We start from the raw sequence: 14227 nt of genomic DNA on the forward strand, positions 1-14227 counted from the left end.
GCATATCATGATTTGGGAGGTGCACTTAGAATAGGCCTGATGGGGCCCGGCACGGTAGTTCAGTGGCTAAAGTCCTTAACTTGAATGCGCCAGGATCCCATATGGGCGCCGGTTCTAACCCCGGCTGCCCTGCATCCCATCCAGCTCCCTGCCTGTGGCCTGGGAAAGCAGTTGAGGACGGCCCAAAGCCTTGGGATCCTGCACCCACCTGGGAGACCCGGAAGAAGTTCCTGGCTCCTGGCTTCGGATCAGTGCAGCTCTGGCTGTTGTGGTCACTTGGGGAGTGAATCACTGGACGGAAGTTCTTCCTCTGTCTCTTCTCTCTGTATATCTGACTTTGCAATAAAAATAAATAAATCTTGAAAAAAAAAAGGTGAATGAATTTGAGACAAACTGAAGACAAATTAATCTTCAGTTTGAACCTCCTGATATTTGTTATTTTGCTTTTTTAGTTAACTGAGAAAAATTGTTAAAAAAAATGCTTATTCATTGAGTTTGCCTTAATTTGGTTTCTTTTTTTTGTAGGTTTTAATTTGACTTTGATTTAGTTGATAAAATTATGTCTTTGTATTTTATTTTAAAAAGTGAATACATGCATATTTTTATTTACCAAATTTTTGTAATTCAGGGTTTATCTTTTACAGATGACTTACAGGATGTAATAGAGAGAGCTGTCCAGATTGGAGTTAAGAAGGTAACATCTGCTTCTTTTGTGATTCTTAGGTTTGGAAGGTCTTTTTATTGATATTGTACATTGATACTGTAGTTGATATAAAATAGAAAACCTTTCATTAGGAACATGTTGGAAATTGCACCATTGTCAAGTCATTGTATTTGTATATTGGCAAGGAAATTATGTCCTCTCTTTTTGTCCTTTTTTCTGCTATTTGGAAATTTTATGTAAAGTAAAAGATTGTATCGGTTAAGAAATGTTTTACATAATTAAAATATTAGATGTGGGCCACTGGTCTGATATTGAAGAATTAAATAATGTTGGTAAATGAAACGCTTCCTTATATTTTTCTTTTGTTTTGGGAGCTTGCATCTACTAATTTACTTCCCAAATGCCCAGAATGGCCAGGGATGATCCAGGCCTAAACAAGGAGCCAGGGATTTAATCCAGGTTTCCCATGTGGGCGGCAGAGACCCGACTGAGTAGGCCCCACTGCCTTGCAAGGTCTGCACTCCCAGGAAGGCAGGGTTGGCAATCTGACGTCAGTGGTGGACCTCCTGACCGGTGGCTTTAACTGCAAGCCCAAATGCCCACCTCTCCATGTTGTTTATCTTCAGCTCATCTGTATTTTATAGCAGCTGAGGATTGGGTTATGGCTCTGTGTTCCTTGAATAAAAACTCATGGTCGATAATCATGTTAGAGACTTAAGCTGTTAGTATCTGTCATTTGCAATTCTGGGCAGCTGGAATGAAATTGTCATTTTAGCTTCTGGGGCTTTTCCAGTGTGCTTTAAAAGTATACACAAGTGTGCTGCCGTCACTCCTTAAGAAGAGAGTGCCCCTGCTGGCACAGTGCATGGCAGTCAGCATCCACAGAGAGCTCCTCAGTGACAGCTGAGCAGGGATGGCATGCTCTCCGGCAGGTCTGTGGCCATCCCTATAGCACTGTGCTTATCTGCCACCAGCCGTCCGTGCACTCATGTGCAGTAGTAACTCATCGGTTCCCAAACGTCTTGGGGTCTGAGCTCTGTCACATCCTTTATGGTTGAGAGCCCCCATCCAGCTTCTGTTTATGTGGGCTTTATCTACTGATGTCACTAGAACTTTTTTCTTTTTTTTTTTTGATTATTAATTATTCCTATTTTTTATTATTTTCACATAGTTGATTAGGGTGATAAGGGTCAAGGGCTACAGGATGAGATCACCATTTCCACAATCTTTTTTTCCCTCCTGGATCTTTGGGAAGTGGAGAGACAAGGAGAGAAGCCACAGCCAGTCTCCCAAATGCCTCCATACCCTGGGATGGAGGACAGCCACCCAATGCCATCCCAGGGTCCCCAATATGGGGCGTGCTCCGATAAACTGCTAACATAAATAACATTTTTATAAAGAGTCAGTATTTCCCAAGACAAAAATAAAGTTAGTACCATAAGTACAGTTATTTTACATTTTGTTCAATCTCTTTAGGTACATAGAAAGAAGATGCTAAATTGTAGTATTTGTTTTGGTAGTCAGTTGTGACATTGTGCATCCTGTGGCCCTTGGAGTACCTCCTTGTGAACTTAGGAAGAATGAGAGTGCAAACGACAAATTCCATCTTAGTAGTACTATGAAAGTAGTTTGAACCTCATGTAATTCCGGACCCACACCTGTAGAAATGATGAATTCATCTTTACTGTTGATTCACTGATTTAAATGAATACAAATCTAAATTCTCAGGTCATGAGTAACTCAGTGTTTTATAGCAGGCAATCCCTGTGTTGAAGGAACTTGGCGTACAAGGGGAAAGACAGACATGTGCACGCACTTGATAGCAGAGTGGTATATTCTGTGCAGTGGTGGGGCGTGGTGTGCGCAGTTATGAATGCACTTCTGTGTGTATAGGTGGTTTGGCAGATGGTTTTGCAGCTGGGTTTGAAAGGAAAGGTCAATATGTGATAACCGAAGGGAGAAGCTTCCTGGAAGGAAGGAGCTGTGAGAATGAATGTTTGGGAAATTGTTCTTGATGTCCCGTTAAGTCGTTTTATTGTTTTCTTTCTATTTCAGTTTATGATTACAGGAGGAAATCTGCAAGACAGTAAAGATGCACTGCATTTGGCACAAACAAATGGTATCCTCATATTACTTTTACACAAAAGCATTATGAATTAAGTAATTTTGGAGAAGTCTTTCTGAGAACTGCTTCAGGTACAAATACAGAGGGTCATGACTGTAGAAACAACAGGAAAGTTGAGTTTAGTCAGACATGCTAAGGTGGCAAAACTCAGTGTGCTCACTGGTATATCAGATGTCGCAGAAAAACCAATAGCCATGGTTGGGTAGGACTGAAACTAGGAGCAGGGAACACAAATCAGTTCTCCCCAATCACTTGAGCCCTGGCTGTCGCTTCCCAAGGTCTGTGTTAACAGTCAGGAGCCAGAACAGGGTGTTGAACTTGGGCATTCTGATACTGTGTGCAGGTGACCTAACCCCTAGGCTATATGGCAACCCTGGGGAATGTGTTTTAACTGATACATTAAGTACATGAATTGAGACAGTCACTTGAAGGGTGAATATAAAATATAAAAATAGATGTTGACATTTTGAAAAATTGTTTCATCTTCCATTCTACAATGTTCTATAAATGCTAAGCTTTGGAAATAGTTGAATTAATTATTTCATTAGCATATTAAATCAGTTTCATATTTATATAATATTTTGCTAAGGTATTCCAAAAACTCTTACATGATTAATATGGTAACAATTCTGGTAGTTAATAATATGGCTGTTATTCAAAATCAGCAGAAATTATTTGATGTGCCTTCATTTTGCAGTATTAAAGTGTGAAAAATATTTTGAAAATAACACTAAGATGTATTTGTGGTTAGATATGTTTTACAGTACAGTTGGATGTCATCCTACAAGATGTGATGAATTTGAAAAGACTGGCCCTGATCTTTACTTAACGGAGTTGCTTCATCTTGCTGAAAACAACAAGGGCAAGGTTGTAGCAATAGGTGAATGTGGACTTGGTAAGTGTCAACCTAGTTATGAAGAATGACTTTGAGAAGAACTAATTTATTTTATCCAAATCATGAGTAATTTTTCTTTTTTGTCTTTTTTTTTTGTAAGATTTTGACCGACTACAGTTTTGTCCCAAAGAGACTCAGCTCAAGTAAGGAAATGTGTTTCTTTTAGAAATTAATGTAACATCTAAAGGGTGATTTTCTTAAAGGCTTCTCATAGAAGGGCATTTTATTCATTTAGTTTTATTTAGGAGAGAAAGAGATAATTTGTCATCTGGTTTGCTATCCACACGCCCACAACAGCTGGGGCTGGGCCAGACCAAAGTCCGGGGCCCAGAACTCAGTCTGGGTCTCCCACATGGGTAGCAGAGTAGCGAAATATTTGAGGCGTTACCCACTGCTTCCCAGGATGTGCAGCAGCAGGAAGCTGGAATTAGAAGTGGGCACAAATGTAAACAATGGGCAGTCTGGATGAGAGCTGGGCATCAAGTGCAGTATCTTAAGTGCTATGCCAAGTGCCCACCCCCTTGGGCCCAGCACAGTAGCTCAGTCCTCACCTTGCATATGCCAGGATCCCATATAGGCACTGGTTCTAATCCCAGCAGCCCTACTTCCCATCCAGCTCCCTGCTTGTGGCCTGGGAAAGCAGTCGAGGATGGCCCAAATCCTTGGGATCCTGCACCCACCTGGGAGACCTGGAGGAGACTTGAGGCTCCTGGCTTCAGATCGGTGCAGCTCAGTCATTGTGGCCACTTGGGGAGTGAATCATTGGATGGAAGATCTTCCTCTGTCTCTTCTCCTCTCTGTATATCTGAGTTTGCAATAAAAATAAATAAATAAATCTTTTTTAAAAATGCCACCCCTTAGAGTGGTTTTCAAAATCATTCCTATCATTTGAAAATGTAGCTGCATTAAGTGTCAGGATGTTTTTTTTTTTCCCTATGTACTTCAGAGGTTAAGTGAAGGAGCGGGCATTTGGCACAGCAGTAAAAGCACTGCTTGGGATGTCCCCCTGCCCTGTTGGAATATGTGCAGTTCAGTCCTGCCTCCTGCTCCCTGCTGGGGGCGCACGCTGGGGCGCAGCAGGTGTGGGCTCCCGTGGTTGGGTCTGCTAATAGAGGAGATCTGGATTGGACTTTCGACTCTGATCTACAGCCTGCCTCAGCCCTACTTGTTGGGGGAATTCGGGGAGTGAACCAGAAGCTGGGAGATCTCTGTCTCTCTGCCTATCAAATAAAATGAATTAATGTGGGAAATATCCTCACCTGTCTGCTCAAGAGATGGCCTGGGACTCGGGAAGTACAGTGAGAGTGAGACTTTATTATCTGTCTTGAAAGAGCAGGTGTCTGGTGAGCAGGCCCACAGGAGCACTGAGAGCTGCAGCTCCCATCCTAGAGCCAGGTCCTGCCCTGCCTCCTCATTGGCTGAGTACTGTGGCGTGTGCAGTCTTCCCAGTCGTCACCTGAACTGCACACTCAGCCTCCTCCTTCCTTCTCTCTGCTTTCCTTTCCTCTTGTGAGTGGGCTACGCCTTAACATCCTGTTCGCCCAGCGAGTTTTGCTGCCTCTACAAATCAGCAAGCAGGAATTTTTTGTTCTGTTTGTTGTTAGAAGCAGTAATACAACCAGAAGAAAATTACAAGTCTGGCAAGGAATTACTTTCATTGACAAACTTAAAAAAAAAAATCATTACAAAACAGGCAGCAAAGTCTTCATAGATAGTCTCTGCACTAACTTGTTTTGTTGTTCCCAGTTCCCATCGTGGAATTTTTTTCCTTTAAAGATAAGTCTTGGGCCTGGCGGTGTGGCCTAGCGGCTAAAGTCCTCGCCTTCAATGCCCCAGGATCCCATATGGGCGCCGGTTCTAATCCCGGCAGCTCCACTTCCCGTCCAGCTCCCTGCTTGTGGCCTGGGAAAGCAGTCGAGGACGGCCCAATGCATTGGGACCCTGCACCCGCATGGGAGACCTGGAAGAAGTTCCTGGTTCCTGGCTTTGGATCAGCGCAGCACCGGCCATTGTGGCTCACTTGGGGAGTGAATCATAGGACGGAAGATCTTCCTGTCTCTCCTCCTCTCTGTATATCTGACTTTGTAATGAAAATAAAATAAATCTTAAAAAAAAAAAAAGAAAGAAAACTAGGGATGAATTTAAAAAAAAAAAAAAGATAAGTCTTTGCTGATAAGTACCCGTTCTCCTCAATTTGTAATAACTGATTTATTTCACTACTGATACTTCACCAGCTTGAGCCTGGAAGCTTTCTTTTCCTAACTGATGTGAAGTTCTCTGGTCACATTGCTTGAGCTTAAGTTGTTTGCATAAAGTGTTCTTTTTTGCCTACCCTGTGATCAGAAGCTAGCTTGCAAACTAACTATTAGCCTCTGTAATCTGGGGCTTGGTCCATGGGGTTGGATGGAGAGGTGATTATTAAGTGGCAAGTCCTGTCCACTGTGCAAAGCCAGCAGCTGGCCTTGCCATACCCTGAGGTTTTTATAACAATGAGCACATACTTAATTGCTAGTGTTTGCATTATTTTAGAGGTTAGGGACATAGTGGCTGATAGTATTTCTTGAGCTCTGTTTCCTCCAAGTTCTCATTGATATTTTGTATTGCAAAACCCAAAGTACTTGTTAGCTGAAACAAAATGTTTTTTTTGCTCCTTTTAGTCCAACAGATTCTAAAGAAATGATTTAAAACCCAAACGTGGGGTATGTTTGGGTATGATGACATTAGGGCACCCATTTTAGGAAAGAGTATTTCTTTAAGGAGTGCATTTCTATTTCTTATTTTAAAATTTAACATTTTCAAGGTACTAAGACATACTCCAGGAAAACAGTTTTGTATGTCAAAAGAGAATACGGAGGTCTGGCACAGTAGCCTAGTGGCTAAAGTCCTCACCTTGCATTCACTGGAATCCCATAGGGGAGCAGGTTCAATTCCTGGCTGCTCCACTTCCATCCAGCTCCCTGCTTGTAGCTTGGGACAGCAGTGGAGGATGGCCCAGAGCCTTGGGACCCTGCACCCGCGTGGGAGACCCGGAAGAAGCTCAGCTTCGGCCATTGCAGCCACTTTGGGAGTGAACCAGTGGATGGAAGATCTTTCTCTCTATATATCTGCCTTTCTAATTAAATAAATAAATCTTTTTAAAAGAGAGAGAAAAGAGAGGGAAGATGTGGGAACATGTATAAGGATTAAGTTAAATACAGAAAATTTGCTTCCTCAAAATAAATGATTTGGGAGAGGTAAACCCATTCATAAAAGTAAGTCACATGGTGTCCTGTTTTCAGCCAAATCTGTGTGGCCTTTCCAAGTACAAGGCAGGAACACTGCATGGAAATAAGAAAATAAATAGAACATTCCCGCATTGTATCCTCTGGGTATTGTCATTATATTCAAGGACCAGGAAGAAAAGTCTTCAAAATGTAACACTTTTTAAAGTGATTTTTAAAAATCTGTTTACTGAAAGGTTACATAAGGAAATGGGTACATATGTAAAGAGAGCTTGTATCCACTGTTTCACTCCTCGGCTGGCCACAGTGGCCGGGGCTGAGTCAGGCCAAAGCCTTGGACCAAGAGCTTCATCTCGGTCTCCCACGGAGATGACCAGGGGCCAAGCGCTTGGGCCATCTGCTGCTCTTTCCACGTCATTAGCAGGGGAACTGCATTGGAAGCGAAGCAGCATAGGCTGTGGCTTTGCCTGTTACGCCACAACACCTCTGATGTAGGCTTTTGTTGTTGTTGTTTTGTTGCTGTTATTTTGGTTTTTTGTTTTTGTTCTTTTGTTTGTTTGCAATTTGGGCTGGAATTTTGTAATCAGTGTATTAGGCTTGTTCCCAGCTTGTCATGTTGTGTAGTGTGGCTCAGGACATAGTGCTGTATCACTAAGGTTATTTTGAGGATTAAAGTGAGTACAATATGTAGCACTTAGAAAACCCATTTTATGATGTTATTTTCATTTTTGAGAAACTAGCTTTTATCCTGGTTTATTTAGTAAATGGTTGAATTTGGGTTTTAAGGGAGTCCTTTTGCTTTCGTCTCAGTGGCTGGAACTTCCCTTATGACGGCACATAGAAACAGATTACAAAATGGAGGCGGCTAGCCATCGTGTGAAGCTCAGCCTGGCTTCTGATTCAAGTGAGCAGGCTTGCACCCCTGTTCCCCTGCTTGGCAGTCCCCCATGGCCAGGGCTGGTGGTGATGTCCTGTGTCACCAGCATATGCTACAGGCATGAGGTCCCTAGGGTAACAGGATGAATAGCCACGTCGTTTCCACTTGTTTGGGAAACTTGTTAAGCATAGCTGTTTGGGAGAACATTCCTGGTCACCCCAAATGTAAACCTTACACTTCTGCTGACAGTCGGTAGGAATTATAACTAATTTTCCCCCGTAGTTATAATGAAGAAACTAACCAACATCTCTGGAAATAATTTTGCAATCCCAGAAAATGAACTATCCCTTCCTAGAATTTTTGTATTGTAAAACCCCGCTGCTGTGGTACATGTTTGGCACCACACTTAAACCTCTGCTTGGGGCCGTGCCCATATCCCATAAGAGTGTCTGGGCTGCAGGTGACTGAATTTGCCATTCCAGCTTTCTGCTAGTGTGCATGGCGCTGATGCCCACCCTGGGAGGCAGCAGGTGAGATCATTAGGTGACAGACATGTGGATGGTCCAGCCTGGGCTGATGTGGGCATCTGGCAAGTCAAACAGTTATAGAACCTCTCTCAAGCAAGTAAGACAGTTTTTAAAAGCCTTCTGATGAAGTCAATGGTTTTGATGAGTGACTATTTCCATGGTGTAATTCCTAGAGTATAAAATTATTTTTTAAGTAGAAGATTTATTTACTTTAAAAATTTGTTTGTTTATTTCTAAACATAGAGGTAGAGGCACAAAGAGATCTTCCATCCACTGCTTCACTCCCCAGATGGCCACAACTGCTGGAGCTGGGCCACGCCAAATCCAGGAACTTCTTCTGAGTCCCTGACCTGAGTAGAAGAGGCCCAAGCACCTGGGCCATCTTCTGCTGCTTTTCTCAAGCCATTAACAGAGAGCTGGGGCAGAACTGGCACAGCCAGGACTTGAATGGGTGCCCATTGGGATACTGGTGTCACAGGGGGCAGTCTTACCTGCTATGCCACATCACTGGCCGCCAAAATCGTTCTAGTTAAAAAGGGGACAGATGTTACAGTTCAGTGTTAAGCTGCCATGTGACACACTTTTTCATTCCTTTTCCTATTCGAGTGCTGGGTTTGAGTCCTAGCCACTCTGCTTCTGATCCAGCTTCCTGGCAGGCAGTGGCTGGACCCTACAAATCACGTGGGGGGACTCTGAGATTCTGAGCACCTTGGTTCCTGCCTGACACAGCCCTGGAGAGTAAACCAGCAAGTCAGAGATCTCTCTCTCTCTCTCTCAAGTAGTTGAAAGTGCACATTTTTTAAAAAACTCAACATAACTCTGTCTCTCACACTAAAACAAAATGTTTAATGAGGATAATTCTTGCATTATGCAGATATTTTGAAAAGCAATTTGAACTGTCAGAACAAACAAAGTTGCCAATGTTTCTTCATTGTCGAAATTCACATGCCGAATTTTTAGGTGAGTCAAAACTAACATTTAATATTTAAGAATTTTATGGGGATGAAGTTACTTGCTAAATGTTCTTTGTTTTTAATTCACAGATATAATGAAAAGAAACAGGGACCGGTGTGTAGGTGGAGTGGTAAGTATTAAATAGTTGGTTTTTTTATTGTGTTAACCACAGAAGCACACTGGTTAGTAAAGTTGGCTTCTAAAATAATTTCAGTGTCAATGATCAAGTTATTAAGGTTCTTATCATTGTTTGAAGGATGTATCAATTTACAGTTGGATATCTTGGCCAGATGTGGCACAAACATAAATCACACTGTTTTATAGTTCCTTTGTACAAGGATGAATACAGAATTCTGTTCATGAGAAAACCCCTTGAAGTTACTGCTACATGTTCTAACTATGCATGACATTCTTTTCCTGGTCTCTTCCATCACCCAGTTCTTAGTGATCTTCAGTTTAAATTCTAAGAAAAAAGGAAACTGATTTTTACAATACCTTAAAGTATTTGAACACCTGCTCCAGGTTGGCCTCCTAACTTCTTCACTGCTACATCCACCTACTAGTTACTCGGACCTAGAGACCACTTCCTGTCTCTGAAATGTGTGTTCTACTGTAGGTCTTCTCCCATGTGGTCCTTTGAACCATTCAGCTGGGGACATCTCCCCTGCATGGCAGCTATCCATCACTGAACCAGGGGTCCTTAGCAGTGACTCTGTAATCCTTTTCAGACCACAGAGTTTTGTGAGACACAGCCTTAGAGAAGTGCACATACAAATTGTCCCCACAGTGCCAGAGGAGACTGTGTGTCTAACACAATGCTTGTGCAGGTGTATAAAGTCACAGGCAGTGGCCTAGCCCTACCCTTCCTCTATGGGTGCTGCCTTGTGTCTCCTTGTCCAAGATGATACCATCTGCCTCCTGTGGCTTGCCGTTAGCAATGTGAGTGCATACCCCTTCTATAGTGCTGCAGAGTTAGGGTTGCTGTGGACACATTTCCTGTGGTTTACTGACTGTGACTCATCTCTTAGGAACTTAATTACTGTCCTTGGGATAGGCTACTGGTAGCATTATAACCTATAGCCTCTCTCTCTCTCTCTCATTTGCTTAATCTCTAAGTAAGAGTTCATTTGAGTGAGTCCATCATTGCTTTAAAAAGTTTAAAACAATATCAAATCCAACTTAGGTGTTTCACTTTTACACAAAAAGAAATTGCCAAATAATGAATAATTCTGAAATGGTTTCTGAGGAGTCACATTTAAAACTCATCCCAGTATTAATTGAGGTTGTGTTTTCTAATCAGCTTCCAGAGCTGCAGGTTCTGAGGGGAAAAAAATCACCCCTTTGCAGACAGCTGTGCAGTGCTAGTTTCTTTATTGTTGAGATCATGGGAGCAAAGTGCGTCCAGAGGACTTTGAACTTGGTAGCAGCGTCATATCACTTGACAGGTTTCCCATGTGCTGGACCATTTCCCAGATGCTCACAGTAGTTGAGGCTGGGGCACAGGAATCTCAGGTCTCCCACACAGCCAGCAGGGACCCAACTGTTCGAGGCATCACTGCTGCTTCCAGAGTGCTCAATGCAAGAAGCTGGGCTGAGGAGTAGAGCTAGCACTCAGATCCAGGCATATTGACCATTGGGTGCTGGTATTTCAAGTAGTACCCTGCTGTGTGGGTTACCTGCCCTGACTTTAGCTTTTAATTATTTATTTTTTAAATTTTATTTTTGATGATGTTCACCTGGATGGTGATATTTACATAGTTGATCCAGGGTCAAGCATCAGAGGAAAGTGGGCAAGATCATTGTTTCCACATTTGCTTTTTCTTCTTCCTGTATCTGGGGGAGGGGAGGATACAATGGGAGAGACCACGCCCAGCCTCCCCAGTACCTGATGTCATCCCAGGCTCCCTAGGTGGAGCATGCTCTGAGGGTTCTGCTCAAGTGGTTTTGATATTTCTAACATGCTGTTGATATCACTGCTGCAAAAATGAGGAAATTTTTCCCAGGTCAATTGGTTGACATAGTCCACCTCAGAGTCGCCATTTGCCCAGAAATTTGCTGTCAAGTTTCACTGAGGTAGTTGATCAATTTGTTCTGCCCTCCTTCCTCTGCTTCCTCCATATGAACCAATGGATACTGTGGCCCAGCCCAACCCTGCCCACCACATACCTGGCCATCAAGTACACAAGGGGGAGGTGCAGCCCAGTCAGAGCGACCCCAGTAACTCCCACTGAACGGTGCATCCCCCAGCTCTGGTTCCTGTGCCTGCCAGCCTGTGCAGTGGACTAGCCTGACCTAACTTTTTAAAGTAGCGTTACCATGGTGTGTTTTGATTACATAAAGAGATCCAAACCATGAAAAACTGTGTCTTTGAAGTAGAAGCACACCATTCTCATCCTTTCTGTCTACTGAGCTGCTGGTGATTACATTTTAAAAGCACTGTTCTGGGCCCGGCATGGTACCCGAGGGCTCAAAGTCCTCGCCTTGCATGCTCCCAGATCCCATATGGGCGCCGGTTCCAATCCCAACCGCTCCACTTCCCAACCAGCTCCCTGCTTGTGGCCTGGGAAAACAGCTGTGGATGGCCCAAAGCCTTGGGAACCTGCACCCATGTGGGGGACCCAGAAGAAGCTCCTGGCTCCTGGCTTTGGATCAGCTCAGCTCCAACTGTTGCAGCCAGCTGGCGAGTGAACCAGCAGATGGAAGATCTTTCTGTCTCTCCTCTCTGCAAATCTGCTTTTCCAATAAAAATAAATAAATCTTAAAAATAATAACAATAAAATGCTCTTCTCGCCTCTTCCAGATGATAACATTTTTCTAACTTGCTATGCTTTCGCCAAAGGTTATGGTTCCCTACTCCTGTCCCCCCTCCTGGGTCTGCACAAATGCTGAGACATTGGGGATGATGATGTTATAATTGTAAAAACATGTTTTAAAATAAAGTGGTAGGAGCTGCATAATGGCACGGTGGGTTCACAGTCCCAGCTGCTCTACTTCTGATCCAGTGAGCTCCTTTTTTTTTTTTAAAGATTTGTTTCTTTTTATTGGAAAGGTGAATTTTACAGAGAGAAGGAGAGACAAAGAGCTTCCATCCACTGGTTTACTCCCCAAATGACCAGAGCTGAGATGATCTGAAGCCAGGCATCAGAACTCTCTTCCAGGTCTCCCACATGGGTGTAGGGTTCCAGAACTTGGGCTATTATCCACTGCTTTCCCAGCCCACATGCATGGAGTTGGATAGGAAGGGAAGCAGCCAGCACACGAACCAGCACCCATATGGGATTGATCGCAGCACTACCAAGTGGAAAATTAGCCAATGGAGCTGTTGTGCTGGGCCCAATCAAGCTCCTTGCTAAGGGGCTTAGGAAGGTAAAAGACGACGGTGAAGTCCTTGGATCTGCCACCATCTGCAAGACCAGGGTGGAATTCCTGGCCTCCTGGCTTCAGCCTGGACCCGACCTGACTATTGCAAACATTTGGGTGAGTGGAAGAGATCTCTCAGTTCCTCACCTCTGTCACTTGACCTTTGACATAAATCTGTTAAAATCTAATTGTAAGGAGAACCCCGACATTTGCAACCTTGTAATCCCAGAATACCTGACATAGATCTTTATTTTTTCTTAGGAAGTCTTATCAGTGTTATTTAAATTTCAAGGGTGATTATTATGATAATAAGAATATACCCCTCATCCTCAGGTGCATTCATTTGATGGGACCAAGGAAGCTGCCACGGCTCTCATCGACTTGGATCTTTACATAGGTTTTAATGGTTGGTACGTTCTTAGGTTGTTTTTAACTTTTTATTAAGAAGATTTCTTAAAATGTCTTGGAAAGAACAACTGATAAAAGATTTATTTTCAGTAAAGTTTGTGCATGTCATGACCAGGAAGTCAATGACTGTTTACATAAGAAATTAAATAATGTGGGTGGGGGAAGAGAAAAAGAAATTAAATAATGTGTTACTGTTACAAGTTAAAGCTCAGAAATTAACTGACACAGCGTGTTTTACAAATGAAAATAATGTGTGTTGAAAGCTGTTTCTTCTAGCAGTCTTCAGTGTATCCTGCAGTCATTTTTATCTCTTTAAAACAGATGTAGACCCATCTGTGGCAAAAAGGTTATTCTGTCAACAGTCAGCTTATATGTTGCTGTGGACCTCAAAGAAGTGAATAAATGGAAATCAGGTTACTCCCCGTGGGAAGCTCTGTCCCCTGGCTCGTTGCTGGCGACCGTTCGGCTATGACGTCACACCTAAATCTCATACACAGGGACAGTGGGCCAGCTGGGCCCCTGCCTGTGCGTCCCGTAAAACGCACAGCCACCTTCACCAGTGTCTTTTCACGGGGTGTCAGCGCAGCTCATTAAACAAGCTGCAACGCAGAACAATTTCCTTTCCCTCCTCAGGGAACCATTCTCCTGCATTTAGTTCTTTTCCAGTTGCAGTATTTTTTGACTAAAATTTTATTAGGAAAACAGAATCATGGAATGATGTATTTGCTATGCAAATCAGAGTTTAAATGTCCTACATGTTTCTTTCATATTTAAAATCATAGTTTAATTTATACATTAATATGCAAAATACATGAGCCCAGTGGCGTGGCCTAGCAGCTAAAGTCCTCGCCTTGGACGTGCTGGGATCCCATATGGGCACCGGTTCTAATCCTGGCAGCTCCACTTCCCATCCAGCTCCCTGCTTGTGGCCTGGGAAAGCAGTTGAGAATGGCCCAAGTCTTTGGGACCCTGCACCCACGTGGGAGACCTGGAGGAAGTTCCTGGCTCCTGGCTTCAGATCAGCGCAGCACCGGCCGTTGCGGCTCACTTGGGAAGTGAAGCATCGGATGGAGGATATTTCTTTCTATCTCTCCTCCTCTCTGTATAACTGACTTTGCAATAAAAAGAATAAATCTTTAAAAAACTATGCAAAATACACACATTAAAAAAGGAATACAGCATTGAAAACCAAGTGG

The 14227-nt window shown here is 43.2% G+C and overlaps 1 protein-coding gene across 2 annotated transcripts in view; it reads left to right on the forward strand.

Annotated features, from left to right (window-relative positions):
- The window catches only part of TATDN1 (TatD DNase domain containing 1), a 34821-nt gene that overhangs the window by 10723 nt on the left and 9871 nt on the right, over positions 1-14227 (forward strand). For both annotated transcript variants that reach the window (XM_058668501.1, XM_058668500.1), the window contains exons 3-9: positions 645-694; positions 2720-2783; positions 3541-3684; positions 3785-3827; positions 9184-9269; positions 9353-9393; positions 12957-13033. In XM_058668501.1, the coding sequence (XP_058524484.1) occupies positions 645-694; positions 2720-2783; positions 3541-3684; positions 3785-3827; positions 9184-9269; positions 9353-9393; positions 12957-13033 (505 nt within the window). The remainder of the gene's footprint in view (positions 1-644; positions 695-2719; positions 2784-3540; positions 3685-3784; positions 3828-9183; positions 9270-9352; positions 9394-12956; positions 13034-14227) is intronic.

Source organism: Ochotona princeps, chromosome 9 (assembly GCF_030435755.1).
Source record: "Ochotona princeps isolate mOchPri1 chromosome 9, mOchPri1.hap1, whole genome shotgun sequence".
Taxonomy (NCBI): Eukaryota; Metazoa; Chordata; class Mammalia; order Lagomorpha; family Ochotonidae; genus Ochotona; species Ochotona princeps.